We start from the raw sequence: 17,481 nt of genomic DNA, 5'->3' as shown, positions 1-17,481 counted from the left end.
TGCAAGCTTGGAGAGCAAAAGAAAAGACTTTACAATTTTTGAGAGGTCATCTTACTGACTCCTATAGCAAATTGCCTAGTTATTTGTATATTCTGGATAAGACTTATCCGGGGTCTGTAGTTAAATTGAAGAAGACGGACGATGACTGCTTCTTGTATGTATTTGTTGCGATTTGTACATCAATCAGTGGTTGAGAATATCGTAGGCCAGTTGTAGTAATTGATGGGACCTTCTTAAAGTCAGCATATAGGGGAATAATTCTAACAGCTAGTATAATGGATGCAGCAGGTATTGAAGTTTTATTGTAGAAATATTGTAGCTTGTTTGTTTTTTGTAGTACTTGTAGATTTATTGTAGATATATTGTAGAAAAGTTGTAGTTTGTATGTATATATCTTCTTCTGCATTTTTCCTGCAGCTAATTAATTGTTTTTTGCCTCATAATGTAGGTACCATATTACCATTGGCATATGATGTTGTTGATTCAGAAAATGACACATCATGGAAGTGATTTTTTGAGCAATTCAAACACATATATGGTGAAAGACCAAATATGTGTGTTGTTTCGGATCGGAATGAAAGTATTTTGAAGGCAACATCCATTATTTGTCCCGGCATGCCACATTATTCTTGCATGTGGCATATTTGGAAAAATATAAGGGCAAAGTTCAAGAAGGGACATCTAAAGTTAAGCGAATTGTACTTTGTCACGACACGATCATACACGCTTGATGAATTTAATGAAAGGATGTCAAAGATTGAAGAGATTGACTCGCGTGTTAAAGCATACTTATACGATATTGGCTATTATAGATGGTCTCGAGTACATGCTACGGTGAACAGAACTCGGACTATGACATCAAACATTGCAGAGTCATTGAATGCTGTAACAAAATATGGAAAAGAGCTGCCGATAGTAAAACTATTAGAGTATATAAGGACTCTTCTTGAACGTTGGACGAAGGAAAAGTTATTGAAATTAAAGGGTACATTCACATACCTTGGGTTTAAATTCAACAAAGAGTTGGATGACAACAGAACATTGTCGCATAAGCTTAGAGTAAGATCTGATCATTTATTGCATCAAATTAATTTATACAGGACAATGTAGATAATTTGTAGATATTTGTATTTAACCGTCTATGAATTGCTTTTCTATTTGTAATGTAGTTTTAGGTGAGGGCTTCAACAGACTACATCTATATAGTACTAGATGGTGTGAGGGGCTATATTTTTTGTCTTGAAAACAAGAGATGTAGTTGTCTTGTCCACATACTTTGGCTGCTTTAAGACACAGGGATGAGTCTTTTCAACAATATTATTCTCCTTATTACATAAGGGAGAACCTCTTGCGTACTTATGAAATACCAGTAAATCCCCTGCATGATGAAAGTAAATGGAATGTGCGATAACATATATCTGAAGAAGTAGTAAATCCACCTACAGGAAGGAAAAGGCAGTCAAGAAGACCTCAAAATGAAAGATATAAAACATATGATGAAATAAATTCAAAGAAGTGCAAGGTTTCATATGGCAACTGCAGAGGAGAAGGGCATAACAAAAGATCTTGCAAGAATTCACGCAAAAAGAAATAAAATTTTATGTAGTTAACAGAATATTTCATAAAAATTGTTGGTGAGTTCAAGATAACAGAATTTGATGTGTAATTGTTGAGGTTTTTTAAGATCATAATGTAGTTAGATAGGATTTTTCTGTATTGAGATAATACTTTCATAGAGTGATTTATTTATGAATGGTTTTTATATATATAATCTACCACTTTTTTACTATCTCTAGCATCCTTTACATAGTTGTTAATGTTTTTTTGCAATTTATCTACAATACAACTACAAAAAGATTACATTAACTGGAATTTACAGAGTAACTACATTATAAATCAGTAGGAAAAGAGTTATATACTAAAATATTGTAGATCAAGTACTGTTTACGTTCAACAAATGAATATAAAAGCAACAAAACACATTGTTAAATATTTTCTGCAAATTATCTACAAAGTCAACTACAAAAAAACTACAATAGCTGGAGCTGACATAATAACTAGATTATAATTTAGCTAGAAAGAAGTTATATGCTAAAAATAATATAGATCAGGTACTGAATTGAATGTAAAAGCAACAAAATGTTTAGTTACTGATTTTTACACTTTATCTACAGAAAAACAACAAAATAACTACATATTTTTGCGTTGACAGAATAACTGTATAAAAATTCAGTTGGAAAGGATTTATATGCTAAAATAATGAAGATCAAGTACTGTAAACATTCACCAAGTGAATATAAAACAAACAAAATATTTCCAATTGAACTACTACTATACTAAATAAGAAAAAAAACAAAGGCTACTATAATTGTAGCGCAAGTCTGCTACAATTAAAACACAACAATATTGTTCAAAAACTTGTCTACCATCTTTCTTCTAAACTAGCATCAACTAAATAATTGTACTACATGTTCCATACAAAACATTACAACTACTTCTTCTTCCTCTGGACTCGTGTTTTCTCATTCAAAGCTGGTGCACCTTTTCTCCTTGCCAATTTGCCTGTCACCTCACTTTCACTAATTGCCCCATGCTCCTGCTTCTTTCTAGCATAGTCCCAAAGTAGTGCTCCATAGCATCTACGATGTTGGTCAATATCAGAAAGGTCTTCTGCCGGAATTGATAACTCTCCAAGACTAACATACTCTGCAAAGGCAGCAACAAATACACCACAATCGCTGCAAAGATAAAAAAAATGTCAATATTTACCAAACGATTAGAAAAAAAGGGTTAAATGTATAGAAAGAAAGAAGATTTTTGTTACAGTGATCCTTTTTTTTGTTGTGGTATCTATCCGACGATCCACTGAATGTTAAGAGGGTCGGTAACAGCTTTCTCAATGTATGCCTTTGTATTCTTGAGTTGATGTCTTTACGCTTCCCATAAAAATCGGTGCATGACAAATACAAAGGGATAATAACAGAAAACTTGTCGATACAAGATTCAACAATAGGGTGATTGCGTGAAGAGACCATGGAATCATACGCATAAAGTTGCCTGTCTACAATGTCAAAAATAACAAACACCCAGTGAAATTTTTCTACAATGTTTACGGGCATGATGACATAATCAACTTCATCCCATGCAACATTTGCGAGTAGACTATACCCCAATATATATTCTGTTACAACGTCCTGGGGTTTGACAACAGAAAAATTCTTTTCTTGAGGAGAATTTTAGAACATTTCATAAATTTGATCAATCCTAGTCTTGAACAAACAATTTGTTGTAGTAAACCTGGTATTGTTGTGGGGGCCATACTTGCCTCTTTTCCTTAAGTAATACATTATAACACTAATGTGCTGCAACAAAAACAGATTACATTTATACTACAAGTTATCTTCAAATAATCTACACAAAACTACAAAATAACTATAATTACATTACAAACAGAAAACAAAGCATCTATAATCAGAATACAAATTATCTACAAAATACCTACAAATCAAATATATTGAATCTTACCGAGTCATTGAGGACTTGTCCGGAGTGTGCCAGGGAAAAGAACCACTCCTTCTTGTCAACCTTTTCCACTCCAAGATCAAACCATGTCTTAATTTGGTTGTCCTTTATAGAATACAGAGCCTTCCTCCTATATAAACAAATAGAAATTAAAATAAAATTGTTGAATGAAGTGGATGTGTAAAAGATGAATACTGGAATAAAAGTGTCAAATTGTGCAAACTAACCTCTTTGAATCTGTGTCGGTACCGTAGTATAACCACTTGTTGAATTGATGCAACAACTCAGGATCTACATTTTGACCAATAACGCTAGTAAATGGCTGCTTGAGGTGAAAAATTTGAGGTCCAACCGAGGTGCCGCTACCAGAACTGTATAAAGGGAGAAATGGCGATCGGGCATGCTTTCCCGGCTACCTTGTTCTATCTTGATGCACGAGTGTTGTTTCATCTTGTATAGGCTCGTCGAACTTAACCAATTGGGATAAATTATCGGGCAGCTCAAAATCATCAAGTGTAACCTCCTTCTTCTCACCTCCGGAGTCTTCTGAATCACCTACATTCACATACTCTACCTCTTCACCTACATTGTCATCTTCCTCATTCTGTTTTTCTCTTTGAGTTGCTACTGTCACTCCGTGAATTGGAGATTTTGCATGCATATCTTCCCTCTCTGTAACACCATGTATATCTAGCTTAATAGAATTGTAAAAATATTGAAGCATAAAGCAAATATCTCTGAATATAATTTCATACATGCATTCTCTTCATCAACTGCACCTTCAAAATGTGTATATAAATCAACACGTGCTGGATGATTTTCTTCACCAAGTGCACCTTCAACATGTTCTGTTTTTTTCATTAAAAATGTTAAATCATAGTGGATAGTAGTGGCTTGACAGTTTAAGAGATATGTAGGTGTGTTATAAACATAAATCTGTAGAGTTGTGCCAATAAGTTGTATTTATTTGTATATAATTTGTATATATAATGTAGACAAATTGTAGATATTTGGTAGATAACTTGTATATATTCTGTTAGATAATTGTAGATAAAGTGGAGTTATTTTGTAGATACTTGTTTTGCTGGTGCTGACATGCACTGGTTCTCCACTAGTGAACTGAAATTGCTGATTTTTCTTGTCTTTTGGTTTGTTAGTATTTTTGGTTGAACTCCCAGCAAACTGAAAGTTTTATATTAGATAGGATATATATTTTAGAGGTGACATAAATAGTTTTGTTAATATGAATAAAATTCAAATGTTACCTTTGCATCAACCTGATTATTTCGACTGTTTATCACCTGCAAAATAGTCTTGACTGACTCATTTATTAGCACTCGAAGGCTACCTAGTTCTTCAAAGACATTTCAACTTTCTTACTTTACGAAGAATAGACTCCTTGTCCTCTTTTCCAATTAATTCTTTTGGTTCCAATGGAGGAGCATCAACTTTGGGATCCTCAGAAACATGTTCAACCTCTTCAATTATATGCTCAACTTTATCAGGCAAAGACATCACTGAAAGCTCTTCAGGTGATTCATTTATGTTGGTGAACTGAATGAGAAAAAAATTAGCTTGATTAAGGCAGAATATGTAGACAAATTGTATATATTTTGTAGGTAAATTGTATAATCATAAATAAAAACCATTTACTTTCATCCATTCAGGCTTGATCATTTTGTCTTCAATTGCAGCTAACCAAATCTGACCTTTACTAGCTGACCAGTTAAGTATGCGAGGGATTGAATTAGAAATCCTTGTAGCTATATCAGTGTTGACGGAGGAGCAACACGCATACAACCATACTTGCATGGCTAGTGGGAACTCTCGAATGAGATAAGAATGAACGAAAGGATTTAGCCTGTGCCTAACTAATTCAATCAATTGTCTGTAAGACTGAATACCCTATGGAAATGTCTCGTACTGATTGGATTCTACCAAATAAAACATAAAATGATCTACCAACCCAATATGGTCTTTCTCTGAAGGACAAATGAAGAATTCTATGAGATATAGAATACATAACTTTACTGTATCCTCATCATTTACCCAACTTTTATTGATTACAATCTGTTTTAGGTATGTCTTCTCCACTTTTACCTTATTTGGAAAGTAACTGCTCATTATCTTACTGACATAATTCGTAGTGTAACCAAACTTTGTCACCTGGGTATGACATCTAAGACCAGTTATTAATGCAAACTCTCTCAATCCAAAATTTAACCTCTCACCTTTTAACTCAGCTGAAAAATAGGAAGCATCGGATGAATTAAATTCATACTTCATAAGAAGATGAATAACTTGATTTTGCATGCATAAATTGGGAAATGACAGTAAATAACCAAAGCATGTCTTCTCGAATAGCTTCAAACCATTTGGAGATAAAAGCTCTTTAATTTATCTAGGAATGCTAGGGTCACATAATGTCTGGAATCTAAGCACCCCATAATCAACATTATGAGATACAAAAAAATGTTCATTCTTCACAAAATATAAATAATCTCACATTAATACATTGCTTAAAAAATATAGATACATTTGTAATTTATCTACAAAATAACTGCAAACAATATATAAAATATTAATAATTTTAAACAGATCAATAAAACTACAATTAATCTTCAAAATGAAGACAAATAATCTCACATTAATTTAGTACTTAAAAAACATAGATACATTTGCAATTTATATACAAAATAACTACAAAATATCTACAACACAGAAAAAACATAGATTATGTAGATTTTTAACAATTAAAACAAACAAAATAACTAGTGAAGAAATTACTAAAATCTTGCCTTCACCAATGACTGTTTTCGAACATTTTTAGGATATTTAACACTAGGGGCTCTACAAAATCATCGTCGAACACTATCTCTTTTCCTTTCCTTTTCGCTTGTTTGATTGGCCTCGAAGATTCTCCAGCATTGAAATCATGTTTTTGTTTAGTTCTAGCTTCAGCCCTGATTTGACGCGGATAAAGACTATGCTTCTTAACTACAATTGCATGTGCAGACTTTTCATGCTTTTTGGGTGAATGAGGTGATAATACACCCAAATCGAAAGAAGGTATATCAGCTTCTCTAGCTTTTTTAGGGCTGTGCTTTGAAGGTTTGTTCTTCTTCATTGAGAAAATTTGAAGATGAAGGTAAATGTGTTTATGAACTTTAAAGAATTGACTTCAATTTTGACTGGTTGTAGAAAAAAAATTTGAAATTGGAAGTTAATGGTGGGGGTTACATATGTTTCTCTGGTTTTAGCAGAGGAAATAATGGGAAAGAAACGTAGGTGTGGGGTAATACGTGGGTGAGAGTGTGGGTTTGGGAGAGAGAAACGTGGTTGGGGGGGGGGGGGGGGAGGATTTGGAGGAATGTACGATACCATTAATTTAGGAGGGAAATACGGTACCATTAATGTACGGTTAAAACACATAATGATATATAATTGGTAATTAGGTATATTAAATGTAATTATATCAAAGTTTAAACATTGAGGGTAATATAGTTTACTATATGGCATATGAATGTAAAAATTCCTAACTCTTATATATGAATTTTATTATAGAGAGGTCTGACTTTACTTGTATTACTTTCCCACAATCTCGTTTTTACGTTTTTAGGCTGCGCTATGCCAAGTATAAACTAAAAATATAGATGTAGGGGTGCAAAGTGTTGTATTGGGCCGTAAATTTTGAAAAGCACCAATATTAACTAGAGGCCTGACCTGTATAAGGCTGTAATTTTCTCAAACTAAATGTTGGGCCTTTCAACAACTGGTTATTATGTTGGGCTTTTTTTATTTTTAGCCCGTGTCAGAAACTATTTATGTTTGGTAGTCAAAAAAGTGTATAAAATTTCTTTAATTTTTGTATATAATATACAGAATATATAAATATACAAAATATATATAAAAAATAATATTTTTCGGCTATTATTTTAAGAGCGATTATAGAGTGTCAATAGAGTTAAGTGTGGAAGTGGGACTATGGGCTCTCAACAACATGTTAGGTACTATATCATAACTTAACGAGGAAACTAACTTCCTTCTTTCACTTCAGCTATTCAGTATTCAAAATTCATTGAGGCGACAAATTCAGATTCGAGCCGGATAAGCATACTAACCACGTAAACTGTTCCTTATAAAAAAATTCTCAATTACCAAGTTCTCTACTTTTTCTAACATGTAATTCACGCTAAGGATTAAAAGGAATTGTTATCATGTTTAACATCCTAACTTAGGCATCACCAAGTGACATACTTTCTTGATTTTCCAATTGTGAACTTCATTTCTTAATCTAATTTCTCCTTAAGTAACAGCTTCAAAGTTATTAGAGATTTGAAGTCAATAATTTTTTTCATGAGGATATTGGTGATTTGAGAAATAATTCAAGAGATTTATAAATAATAAAAAAATAAAAATAGAAAAGATCAGCCCGGTGCACAAGACATCTTGCGTTCATTCATGGTCGGGGAAAGGATCACACCTAAAAGAGTAAAATGATTTGAAGATATAATATATAATTCTCACTCACAAATCCCATATTTATACAAACTCTTTTTTCAAGTCAGTATCATGTTCATATACATTCAGTATTTCCAAAAATTAATCTTTTTCAACTTCAACTTCAAACCAAATATTGTCAAACGCCTAATAATATCCTTTAATTAGAGCACAAATATGCAAAACCTAGAGAACGGCTCAAACTAGTAAAAGAAAGTGCATCTTGCATTCACGCAGAGTTCGGGGAAGAGTCGCACCTCAAGGGAATGATATAGATAGTGGCTGCTTCCACAGCTCGACCCCATAACTCACACGAAAACGCTTCAAACTAGTACAACTCTCTACATTTCCCTTCTTTTTTAACAAGCCTGCTTGAACCCCATGTACTTTCCACTTGTGTAATCCCTCCAAACATCTACAGCTCCAAAACTTGTTATAAGAACAGTACTTAAAGCCATGACTATGCCAACAGAGAATACAATAAGTGATGCTCTCCCATGATGTTCTATAGCTCTTTGCACCACAACCAATCCAATAAGTGAAGCAATTAAACAAATGACTGCAAAAATTAGGGCAGTATTGACATGTTCCATGCCTAGAAATAGGTATTGTACAGCTGACATGGTAGATGAGAAAAATACCATGAATGAACAAGTTGCAGCTGTTACCTATTAGAAAAGAAAATCATTAGTCCTATAAGGGAAAAAAAGAATAGCATTGTATTGTGTTTGGTATGACTGAATTCATTTTTTCAAAAAAAGTATTTTTAACGAAACATGTTTTTTGATGTTTAGCTGGCAGCCCCGTGCACTAAGCTCTCGCAATGCGTGGGGTCTTGGGAAGGTCCGAACCACGAGAGCAGTGGCGGAGGCAGAATCTCCACGAAGGGGGTTAAAAAAAAATTGTAGCTAGTGGGAATTGAACCTATAACCTTATGAGGTTTTGAACCCCCTTAACCACTAAACTACAATATTGGATTGTGTTAAGGGGGTTCAAAACTTAATATATAAAGGTAAAAATCAGATTTTCCCTTATATATACAGTGTAATTTTTCGGCAAAGGGGGTTCGAGTGAACCCCATTCCGCCCCCTAAATCCGCCTCTGTACGAGAGTCCATTGTACGCAGTCTTACCCTGCATTTCTACAAGAGACTGTTTCTATGGCTCGAACTCGTGACCTCCTGGCCACATGGTAATAACTTTACCAGTTACGCCAAGCAGTGACAGAGCCAGAATTTCCATTAAGGGTTGCCAAAATATATAAAAGTAAATATACTAGAAAATTAAGGGGAGTCAATATATAGTATATATACATATAATTTCTTTTAAACCTACCTACACAATGTATTTTTCCCGCGAAGGGGTATCATTATAAGGTGGCTCCGCCACTGACGCCGAGGCTTCACTTCGCTTTCTGATATTTAGTTGATGAGTAAAAAATATTTTTTGGAAAAGTATATATTAAAAATTGTAGACTAAATCATTTGAGCAAATCCGAGGGCATATTAATAAAATTTTTGAGTACCAAAGATTAATATTAATATCTAAGTGTTAGTTAGAACAAGTAACGTGAAATTAAAAATAGGATATAGTAAGGAAGATGACTTCCACCCTAAGTGAGGGCAGTCATTTTCCTACTTTGCCATGGAAAATGAATTTCTTCATCAAAAATATTTCGGTGAAAACAGACCTCCGTCGTACCAAATACACCTTAATGTTAATTTAGGGGAGACTTTAAAATGGAAATAACAAAAATAGAAGAGCAATAGTTGGTGGGAAGATTTACCTCAGGTGCAATTCCAACTTGAATCAGAAGGGGGCTTATAAGCATTCCACCACCAATTCCAAATACACCACCCAAAACCCCTGCTAACAGTGCCATTAAGGGGAATATTAACATTCCCGAAGATCCATTCATAGTTTCACAAGCTGCTACTTCCTTCATAATAAGGCAATTTAAATGTTAATCAATAAATTAAGCAAATAAAATTGCAAGAAGTTAATTTCCAATATACTCTCTGTCTTAAATTATTTGTCGTGTTTCTCTTTTGCACGACCCTTAAAAAGATTTAATAGGAAGGGTTTTAGACCGTTTTACCCTTATTTATGTCTTATGATATGATTCCTCTTTATTAAGTATTTACTCTACTTATGTGCTATCTCCATTTTGAAGAGCAATTACTATTAATAGTAAAATAGAAAAAATATAATTTATTCTATCTTGAACTTCGAAAATGATAAATAATTTGAGACAAGTATTTTTAGTAATCACAACAGATAATATGAGATGGAAGGAGTATATAAAAGGATAGCCCCATAAACAAAATATTTTGCGTTCACGCAGGGTCCGGGGAAGGGCTGCATCACAAGGGGTGTGATGTAGACAGCCTACCCTAATGCCAACATTAGTGGTTGCTTCCACTGCTCGAACTCGTGACCTATAGGTTATAATGATAACTGTATCATTGCTCCAATGCTCTCCTTCAACTTCCTATATATATTAGGTAGGAAACGAGAATATTTTTTAAATACCTGCTTCTTGGAATTCTGCTTACTGTCACTGTTATATAAGATCCATGATGTAAAAATTATTGCTAGAGGAAATTGAACTGATGAGATGATCCAGTATCCCAACCCACATACCTCCATCTGAATTATGCCCTGCAAAATATTACAATTGTTTTTACAACACCGTAAAAAATTTCATATTTTCAATTTAATCAGGTTATTAATTTCTCCGCGCAAAATATTTTTTACACGCTTTCAATGATAAAAGTTACTCTCTCTGTCCCAATTTATGCCAGAGGGTTCAGGGTACGAGGACTAAAGTATCTAATTTACGGTGTGAATTCTTCAAGTTTTTTTTTTTTTTTAAAAAAAAAGTTTATATGCATACTTGAAAAATATATGAAAGTGCTATAAGTCGGCATAGTTAATAATAATTCATATTATTCAAAGAGTTTGAGAAAATCGTAATTAAAAAAAAAAACTGTTTGACTTCTCTAATAATAACAAATGTACATAAAATGAGACGGATGGAGTATTTCATATCTGACTCTTCACTTTCTTTGTCTATCTTTGGCTCTTAACATAAATTAGCTAGAATTTGAGCACTACTAATAAGAGAACACCTAAGTTCCAAACCAAGTTCTGTTCCCATTTATTAATTAATGAAAGTGAAATGTACTCTTCTTAATAAATAATTACATACTATCTCTTAGCCTTTCGGGTAAGAAAAAGACAATTTAATTCGAGTTAAATATGTGACTTTAATATTGAGAAAGAAACAAGCTTGGTTTAAGATAGTAAAATGACACTTCCACTTTTTGCCCAACTAAGGCACCAACTCCAGTCTGTCAAATGGCAAAATACAATATTGGCCGGAAATCATCGAAAAATAATTATAAAAAATATAAAGGAGACACAAAAAAATTATAACTACTAACAACTAGAATTAAAGGTGATTAGAACAAATTAATTAACCTAGCTTTGCAAGGAATTTGAGATACAGGCAACCTGGTCATGAATACAAACTAAAAAAAGGGCGGCTCGATGTATGACACATCTTGCGTTCATGTAGGATCCATGAAAAGACCATACCTCAAGGGACGTGATATAAATAACGTATCCTAATACAAGTATTAGTATGCATACAAACTCTGGAAATAATTTCAAAGTTTGAAAAATCTGCAATAAATTCACGTCTCATTCAATCTTACTCACACGACTCACAAATAGTATGAAGAGTCCAAATCAACTTTAAGAAAAGGGAAAATATTAAAGTAAAAGCAAGTGCATGAAGACAAGATAAAGAGACATACTTGTCCATGTCGATTTCTTCGTGGAAGATATTGGGAAAAAAAGAAAGAAAGAAGGGAAATCAAATACATCAGAAAGTAATTTTAAACTACAGTCAAAAGTAGAGTTTCCGAAAAAATTAGAGGTGTAATTCATCAAATTCACACTGAAGCTTTGTTAAAGTCAAGAACAAGTACGAAACTATTTGCTAATAGCAAAGATATGAATAATCCCAAATTATAATGGATGATAAAATGAAACCATTTTATCTAGTAGGGCAGTCCAGTGCACTAAGCATCCCGCATTTACATAGGGTTCGGAAAAGAACCACAACCCTGAGGGGTGTCATGTAGGAAATCTACCCTGATGCAAGCATCAGTGACTGATTCTACGGCTCGAACACGTAACATATAGGTCACACGGAAATAATTCTAATGTTGCTCCAAGGCTCGACTTCAAACTATTTCATCTATTAGGACAGTACTACGCAGGAAGCATCTCACGTTTACGCTAGATCCGAGAAAGAGCCGCAACCTTGAGAGATATGATATAGGCAACCTACTTTGATGCAATTGCATCAGTGACTGACTCCACGACTCGAATTCGTAAAGTATAGGTTACATGAAAACAATTTTACTGTTGCTCTAAGGCTCCCCTTCGAACTATTTCATCTAGTAAAATGATAAATTTTAAAAGTAAGTGAAGATAAAGAGACATACTTGTCCATATCGATTTCCACGAAGAAGATAGAGGAAAAAGAAGGAAAACCAAATCATAACAAGTACCCCCATTTTCATCCAAGGAATACTCCTTATTCCCTTTGCTTCCTTTTTCAACAACAAAGGTTCTTCTACACCATTAATAACTCCTTCAATTCCTTCAAAATTCTCATTTTTAAGCAATCCATTTCTTCTCACTTCTTCAGACTCAATTTTCCAATAATAAACTCCTGATTTGAATGTTTTGAATGTGCACCAAACAAGAAAGACTACAAATAATATAGTGATAAGCCATTCTGGTAGGACAAGATTGCAAATTACTCCAATACTAACTCCCAAAAGAATGCATGGTTGTGAGAGTAAAGCTATGTCAAAATCAACCAAGATTTTCCCTCCGTGTTTGGGACTTGGTAAAAACATACTGCAAACAACGTTAGCGATCGAGCCTCCTGTTACCTGTCGAAACATAATATAATTAAGTAATTAAAAATATGTTCTCTATGATAACACACTTCAACGTTGTATTAAAATATGAATGAGGCCATGTATGATTAAATCTTAATCCAAAATCAAAATCCGGCTCACACAGGAGGGGATGGTGAGGCATAATAATATACTACTAAATAGTTTTTTTTTTATTTTAAAAAAAAGGTAGCCCTGTACCACACAAATCATCCCACACTCGTGCAGGATCAGGAGAAGGGTCGCACCCTAAGAGGACGTAATGTTGGTAACCTACCATGATGCAAGCATCAGTGACTGATTCCACAACTTGAACTTGTTATCTACAGGTCACACAGAGACAACTTTACCGTTGCTCCAACTGCTAAATAGTAAACACTGTATAGTTTTTCTAATTTTTTAAAACTTTTATATAAAATGATCTCACACTTTAACATAATATTACATCAAGCAAGGGCTACTGCATTCAAATATCACTACTAACCAAAAAAGAAAAAATCAGGCACGCAGGTGTGAGTGTTGAGACATAATAAAATTAAATAATTAAAAGAGTATTGTCTAACAAACTAAAATTTTAAACGAGATGATCACACAGTTCAACATTACCATAAATGCGGAAAAGCTTGAGGCTGTTTTGAGGTCAACCCCAGTAACAATGGTTAGAATAGGTATGTATAATCCTCCACCTCCAATTCCACCTGCACTAGAGATAGAAGCTGCTATAAAACACAAAGCTCCTGCTATCACAGTGGGTGCACCAAGTTTCAGATTATTGGTATCTACTTGTTTCTGCTGTTGAATTCTCCATTCATAAACTGAATTCAAGAAGTGATCAAATTTGAGGATTTTTGAGGTTGATTTTGTTTGTTTTGCAAAGGAAAATCCAAAGGTGGTTAAAATAACAAGGAAAAACACACATATCAGGTAGTTGTTGTGACTATTCATTTTCTTGAAAGTTTAGATACAGTGTGCTTTTGGAGAGGATACATATATATAAGATGATAAGTGTCAGAAGGAGGAAGCAAAATGCTTTTAACTAAAACTTTATGACGGAAAAGTACAAATACAAAACATACAGAAGAAAGGAGATTGGATTTTTAAACTCTAATTATCCATTAAGTTTGAGAGTAAGTCTATTATTGTACTTATTATATAACCTTGACCACATATATAATATATTCTCCTAAGCTTACGAAAGTTGAGCATTTTTGGTACAATTGATGGAACTCTCAATTGGGGGGGGGGGGGTATATATATAGTTTATACATGTGCTTATTATATAACCTTGAATATTCTCCTAAGTTTACAAAAGTTGAGCATTTTTGGTCCAACCGCTAGAACTCTCAAGTATTCCTTTAGTTTTAATTGTATAATTTGTCACCTTATAATTACAATAGTCTTTTATGGTTCAGCCTTTTCCCGAACCTCGCTTACAGCGGAAACTTAGTGCACCGGACTACCTTTTGGACCAGAAGAGCTTATTTTTGCAAATTTAAAGGTTCATATATGCCCAATATAATGCAGTACAGACGAAAATAGTCCTACCTTCAAATTTAAGGTACCATTGGAGTTAAGATGCACTAGAATATATTTATTGTCATCGTCTTTCTTTCAACCATTTTTCACGTCAACATCCAAGCATGTTTGCTTGACAGTGGGAGGCAACTGGCAAGCGTTGTTGCCTTTTGGAATTTTTTTTTTTTTCAATAAATGTGGAGGTTATCTCCGGTCAGCATAGGTATCGGCAGTGGAAAAAGCAAAATTTTCACGAAAGGGATTTTGTGGGCGAAGGGGGATCTCCTTCTGCCCAAGTAGCTCTGCCCCAGTAAATTTGTCTGTCAAGATTTGGACGAATGAAAAAAAATCCCTAAGTATTTTTGCCTTTATTGAATTTTAAACTTGAAACCTCATGATTTTCAACTCACTTCATTGACTGGAATTCGAGTTTTTGGATATATATTTAATGATTTGTTCACGTCTAGTCTAATAGTCACTAATTATGATTATTTAAATGAAGAAGGGGTCAATAGATGAATTGAACTGGGCAAACTAATGTTAAAACTATATGTAACATTATCTTGATGTCAAATCGCAAGCCTGAAAAAATAAATATATATACAAGCTTAATAATTCAAAAGAACTTGGCAAGATATTGAACCAATCGTATTTCCTTAAATGAATTTAGACTCATATTTCCTTAACTGAATTTAGACTAAAAAGCTATAAATATACAAGCTGAATAATTGAAAAGAACTTGTAAGACATTGAACCAATCATATTAATTTCTTTAATCGAATTTGAGATTAAAAGTCATTATCTATATATTCGCACAAACGAAGGGACAGTTTGTTTTGGTTTGGGGGGAGGGGGGTAGAACGTGTATATGGATATACACTACTAGAAAATTGTAAATATCCGACTGAAAAATATTGTCGGAATTTTAAAAAAATATCAACTATATATTTTTTAAAAAAATTCGACCATATTTCGGACCAAATCGGTCGCAACTTTTGGCGCAAAAGCTAGTTTGACTCGTTTGGCTTCAATTCAGACCAATTCTGTCGGTAATTTTTTTTTAAAAAAAATTATTTAAAATGACAATTCCGACCGAATCGGTCAGAATTATTTTCTAAAACCCTACCCGACCCTCGTTCCCCAAAAACAGAAACATTTCTTTTCTTCCTCCTTCTTATCTCATCCTCCTCCTCTCTCCCTCTCGTCCTTCTTCACCATACTCCTCATTATAGGTAATGTATTTTCGCTCTCTCTCTCTCTCTCTCTCTCTCTCTCTCTCTCTCTCTCTCTCTCTCGTTTCCTCCTCCCTTCTCCCTCTCTTTCCTCCTCCTTTTCCCCCTTAATTTTTCAACTTTTTTTGTCCGTTTTCAATGATGGCTCTGCGGCGGCAATAGCACATTTCTTCTCCGGTATTTTTTCCGTCGAGGTAAGTACTTCGTTGACATATATATCTTGTTTTCATTGTTAAATTTATAGTAACTTTCTATATATGAACATTCTAGCTAGTTGAATTAGGTATGGTTGAAATTTTAAGGATTTTAATTTTTTAATGATACTTAATACAAAACAAAAAAGAGAGAACAATATCTGATGTTCCTATAGGGATTTTGTTTTACGAAATTCTTTTGTCACCATTATTAGGTAAATTAGATTGTCCAATTTGTGCTAAAAACCAATGTCATAAATAGTCACTTAATTTTTGGGTTAAACAAGAATATATTAAGAAATTCTAAATCTAATTTTAGTGATTGATTAACTTATTTTTGAAATAAAAAAGGTGACACATTGGCATAAAGTAATTGAGAAAACAACGATAGAAAAGAAGGAAAACGAACTTTCACTTTCACTTTCAACGATAATTATATTAACTAGTTATATTTAAAGCTTTGGTGAAAAGTTTGTTGTACTAGGTTCATTGTTGCTTGTTAGTTTTATTATTAGAATGATATTAAATTTAAATTTTTCCAATTTCAACATTAAGATTAATTTGTAAATTTGAAAAATCATTAGTTAATTTGGATTATATGAACATTTAAGAAGCTATTCAAATTTAATTATTATAGTCAAAGACTTATATTATTTAGAATAGGGATTAATGTGAGATTTTTAGTGTTAAAACATATTAATATAAAAAATAAATATATCAATTAAAGTGCTTTGACACAATGATACGTATATATCTAAAACGAACCTTTGAACGAGTATAACTTTGTAACCAGTTTAAATAAATTAAATTATTTTAAATATCTCATTAATATATTTCTATTTGTGTAGATTGAATTTGTGCATCGTAGATGGATGTATAATAGGAATCATCCTAATCGTGCGGGGTTGAGGGATAAATATATTGAAGGGGTTGCTGAATTTATTGCTAAGGCTCATACACTTGATGATTTTCTTATTGGAGGAAGGATTAGGTGCCCTTATCTGAAATGTAAGTGTGTTAAGTTATTGAAAACAGACGAAGTTAAAGTTCATCTCTAAAAGAAAGGGTTTGTAATATTATATATGGACTGTTCATGGGGAGAATCATTCTAGTTTAGATGAAGTTAACTTTCATAATTATTTTGGTGGTGAGGGTAGCCCTATTGCGGAGCATAATGTTGAAAATTTTCGATACAATGAAATGATGAGGGATGTTTTTGAGATGTTTCCTGGGAGTTCAATCCGAACCAATAATGAGGCTAAGCGTTTATATGAACAGTTAGAGGAATCTAGTCTTCCATTGTATGAAGGCTCGGTGCATTCCAAGTTGTCTGTAGCCGTTAGGTTGCTGAGTATTAAATCGAATAGTTCTATTTTTCAAGCGGGCATGGATTCTATTATTGGACTTATGAATAAACTTAATCCGAGTAACATTGACTTACCAAAAGACTTCTACATTGCTAAGAAATTGGTTTCTAAGTTGGGTCGTTCATCAGAGAGAATTTATTATTGTGAGAAAAGTTGCATGTTATTCTATAAGT

The 17,481-nt window shown here is 33.3% G+C and overlaps 1 protein-coding gene across 1 annotated transcript; it reads right to left on the bottom strand.

Annotated features, from left to right (window-relative positions):
- Positions 1-8,011: 8,011 nt before the first annotated feature.
- LOC104212746 (sulfite exporter TauE/SafE family protein 2-like) lies at positions 8,012-14,047 on the bottom strand. Its single transcript, XM_009762096.2, has 5 exons — positions 13,607-14,047; positions 12,539-12,994; positions 10,554-10,682; positions 9,808-9,960; positions 8,012-8,690 (listed from the first exon to the last, which is right to left on the bottom strand). Exons 1-5 carry the CDS (start codon positions 13,943-13,945, stop codon positions 8,382-8,384), a joined length of 1,386 nt encoding a protein of 461 aa, XP_009760398.1. The 5' UTR covers positions 13,946-14,047; the 3' UTR covers positions 8,012-8,381.
- Between the last annotated feature and the right edge of the window lie 3,434 nt (positions 14,048-17,481).

The sequence above is a fragment of the Nicotiana sylvestris genome, chromosome 9 (genome assembly GCF_000393655.2).
Source record: "Nicotiana sylvestris chromosome 9, ASM39365v2, whole genome shotgun sequence".
Lineage (NCBI taxonomy): Eukaryota > Viridiplantae > Streptophyta > Magnoliopsida > Solanales > Solanaceae > Nicotiana > Nicotiana sylvestris.
The sequence above is the reverse complement of the archived record's forward strand: the minus strand, read 5'-3'. Positions and strand labels throughout refer to the sequence as shown.

Bases quoted from the DNA above. Each gene is read 5' to 3' on its own strand.
- LOC104212746 (XM_009762096.2), bottom strand. From the start codon at position 13,945: ATGAATAGTCACAACAACTACCTGATATGTGTGTTTTTCCTTGTTATT. The intron at 10,683-12,538 runs GTATGTCTCTTT...AATATTTTGCAG, and splicing joins GTGGAAATCGATATGGACAA to GGCATAATTCAGATGGAGGT. The intron at 8,691-9,807 runs GTAAATCTTCCC...CTTTTCTAATAG, and splicing joins AAGTTGGAATTGCACCTGAG to GTAACAGCTGCAACTTGTTC.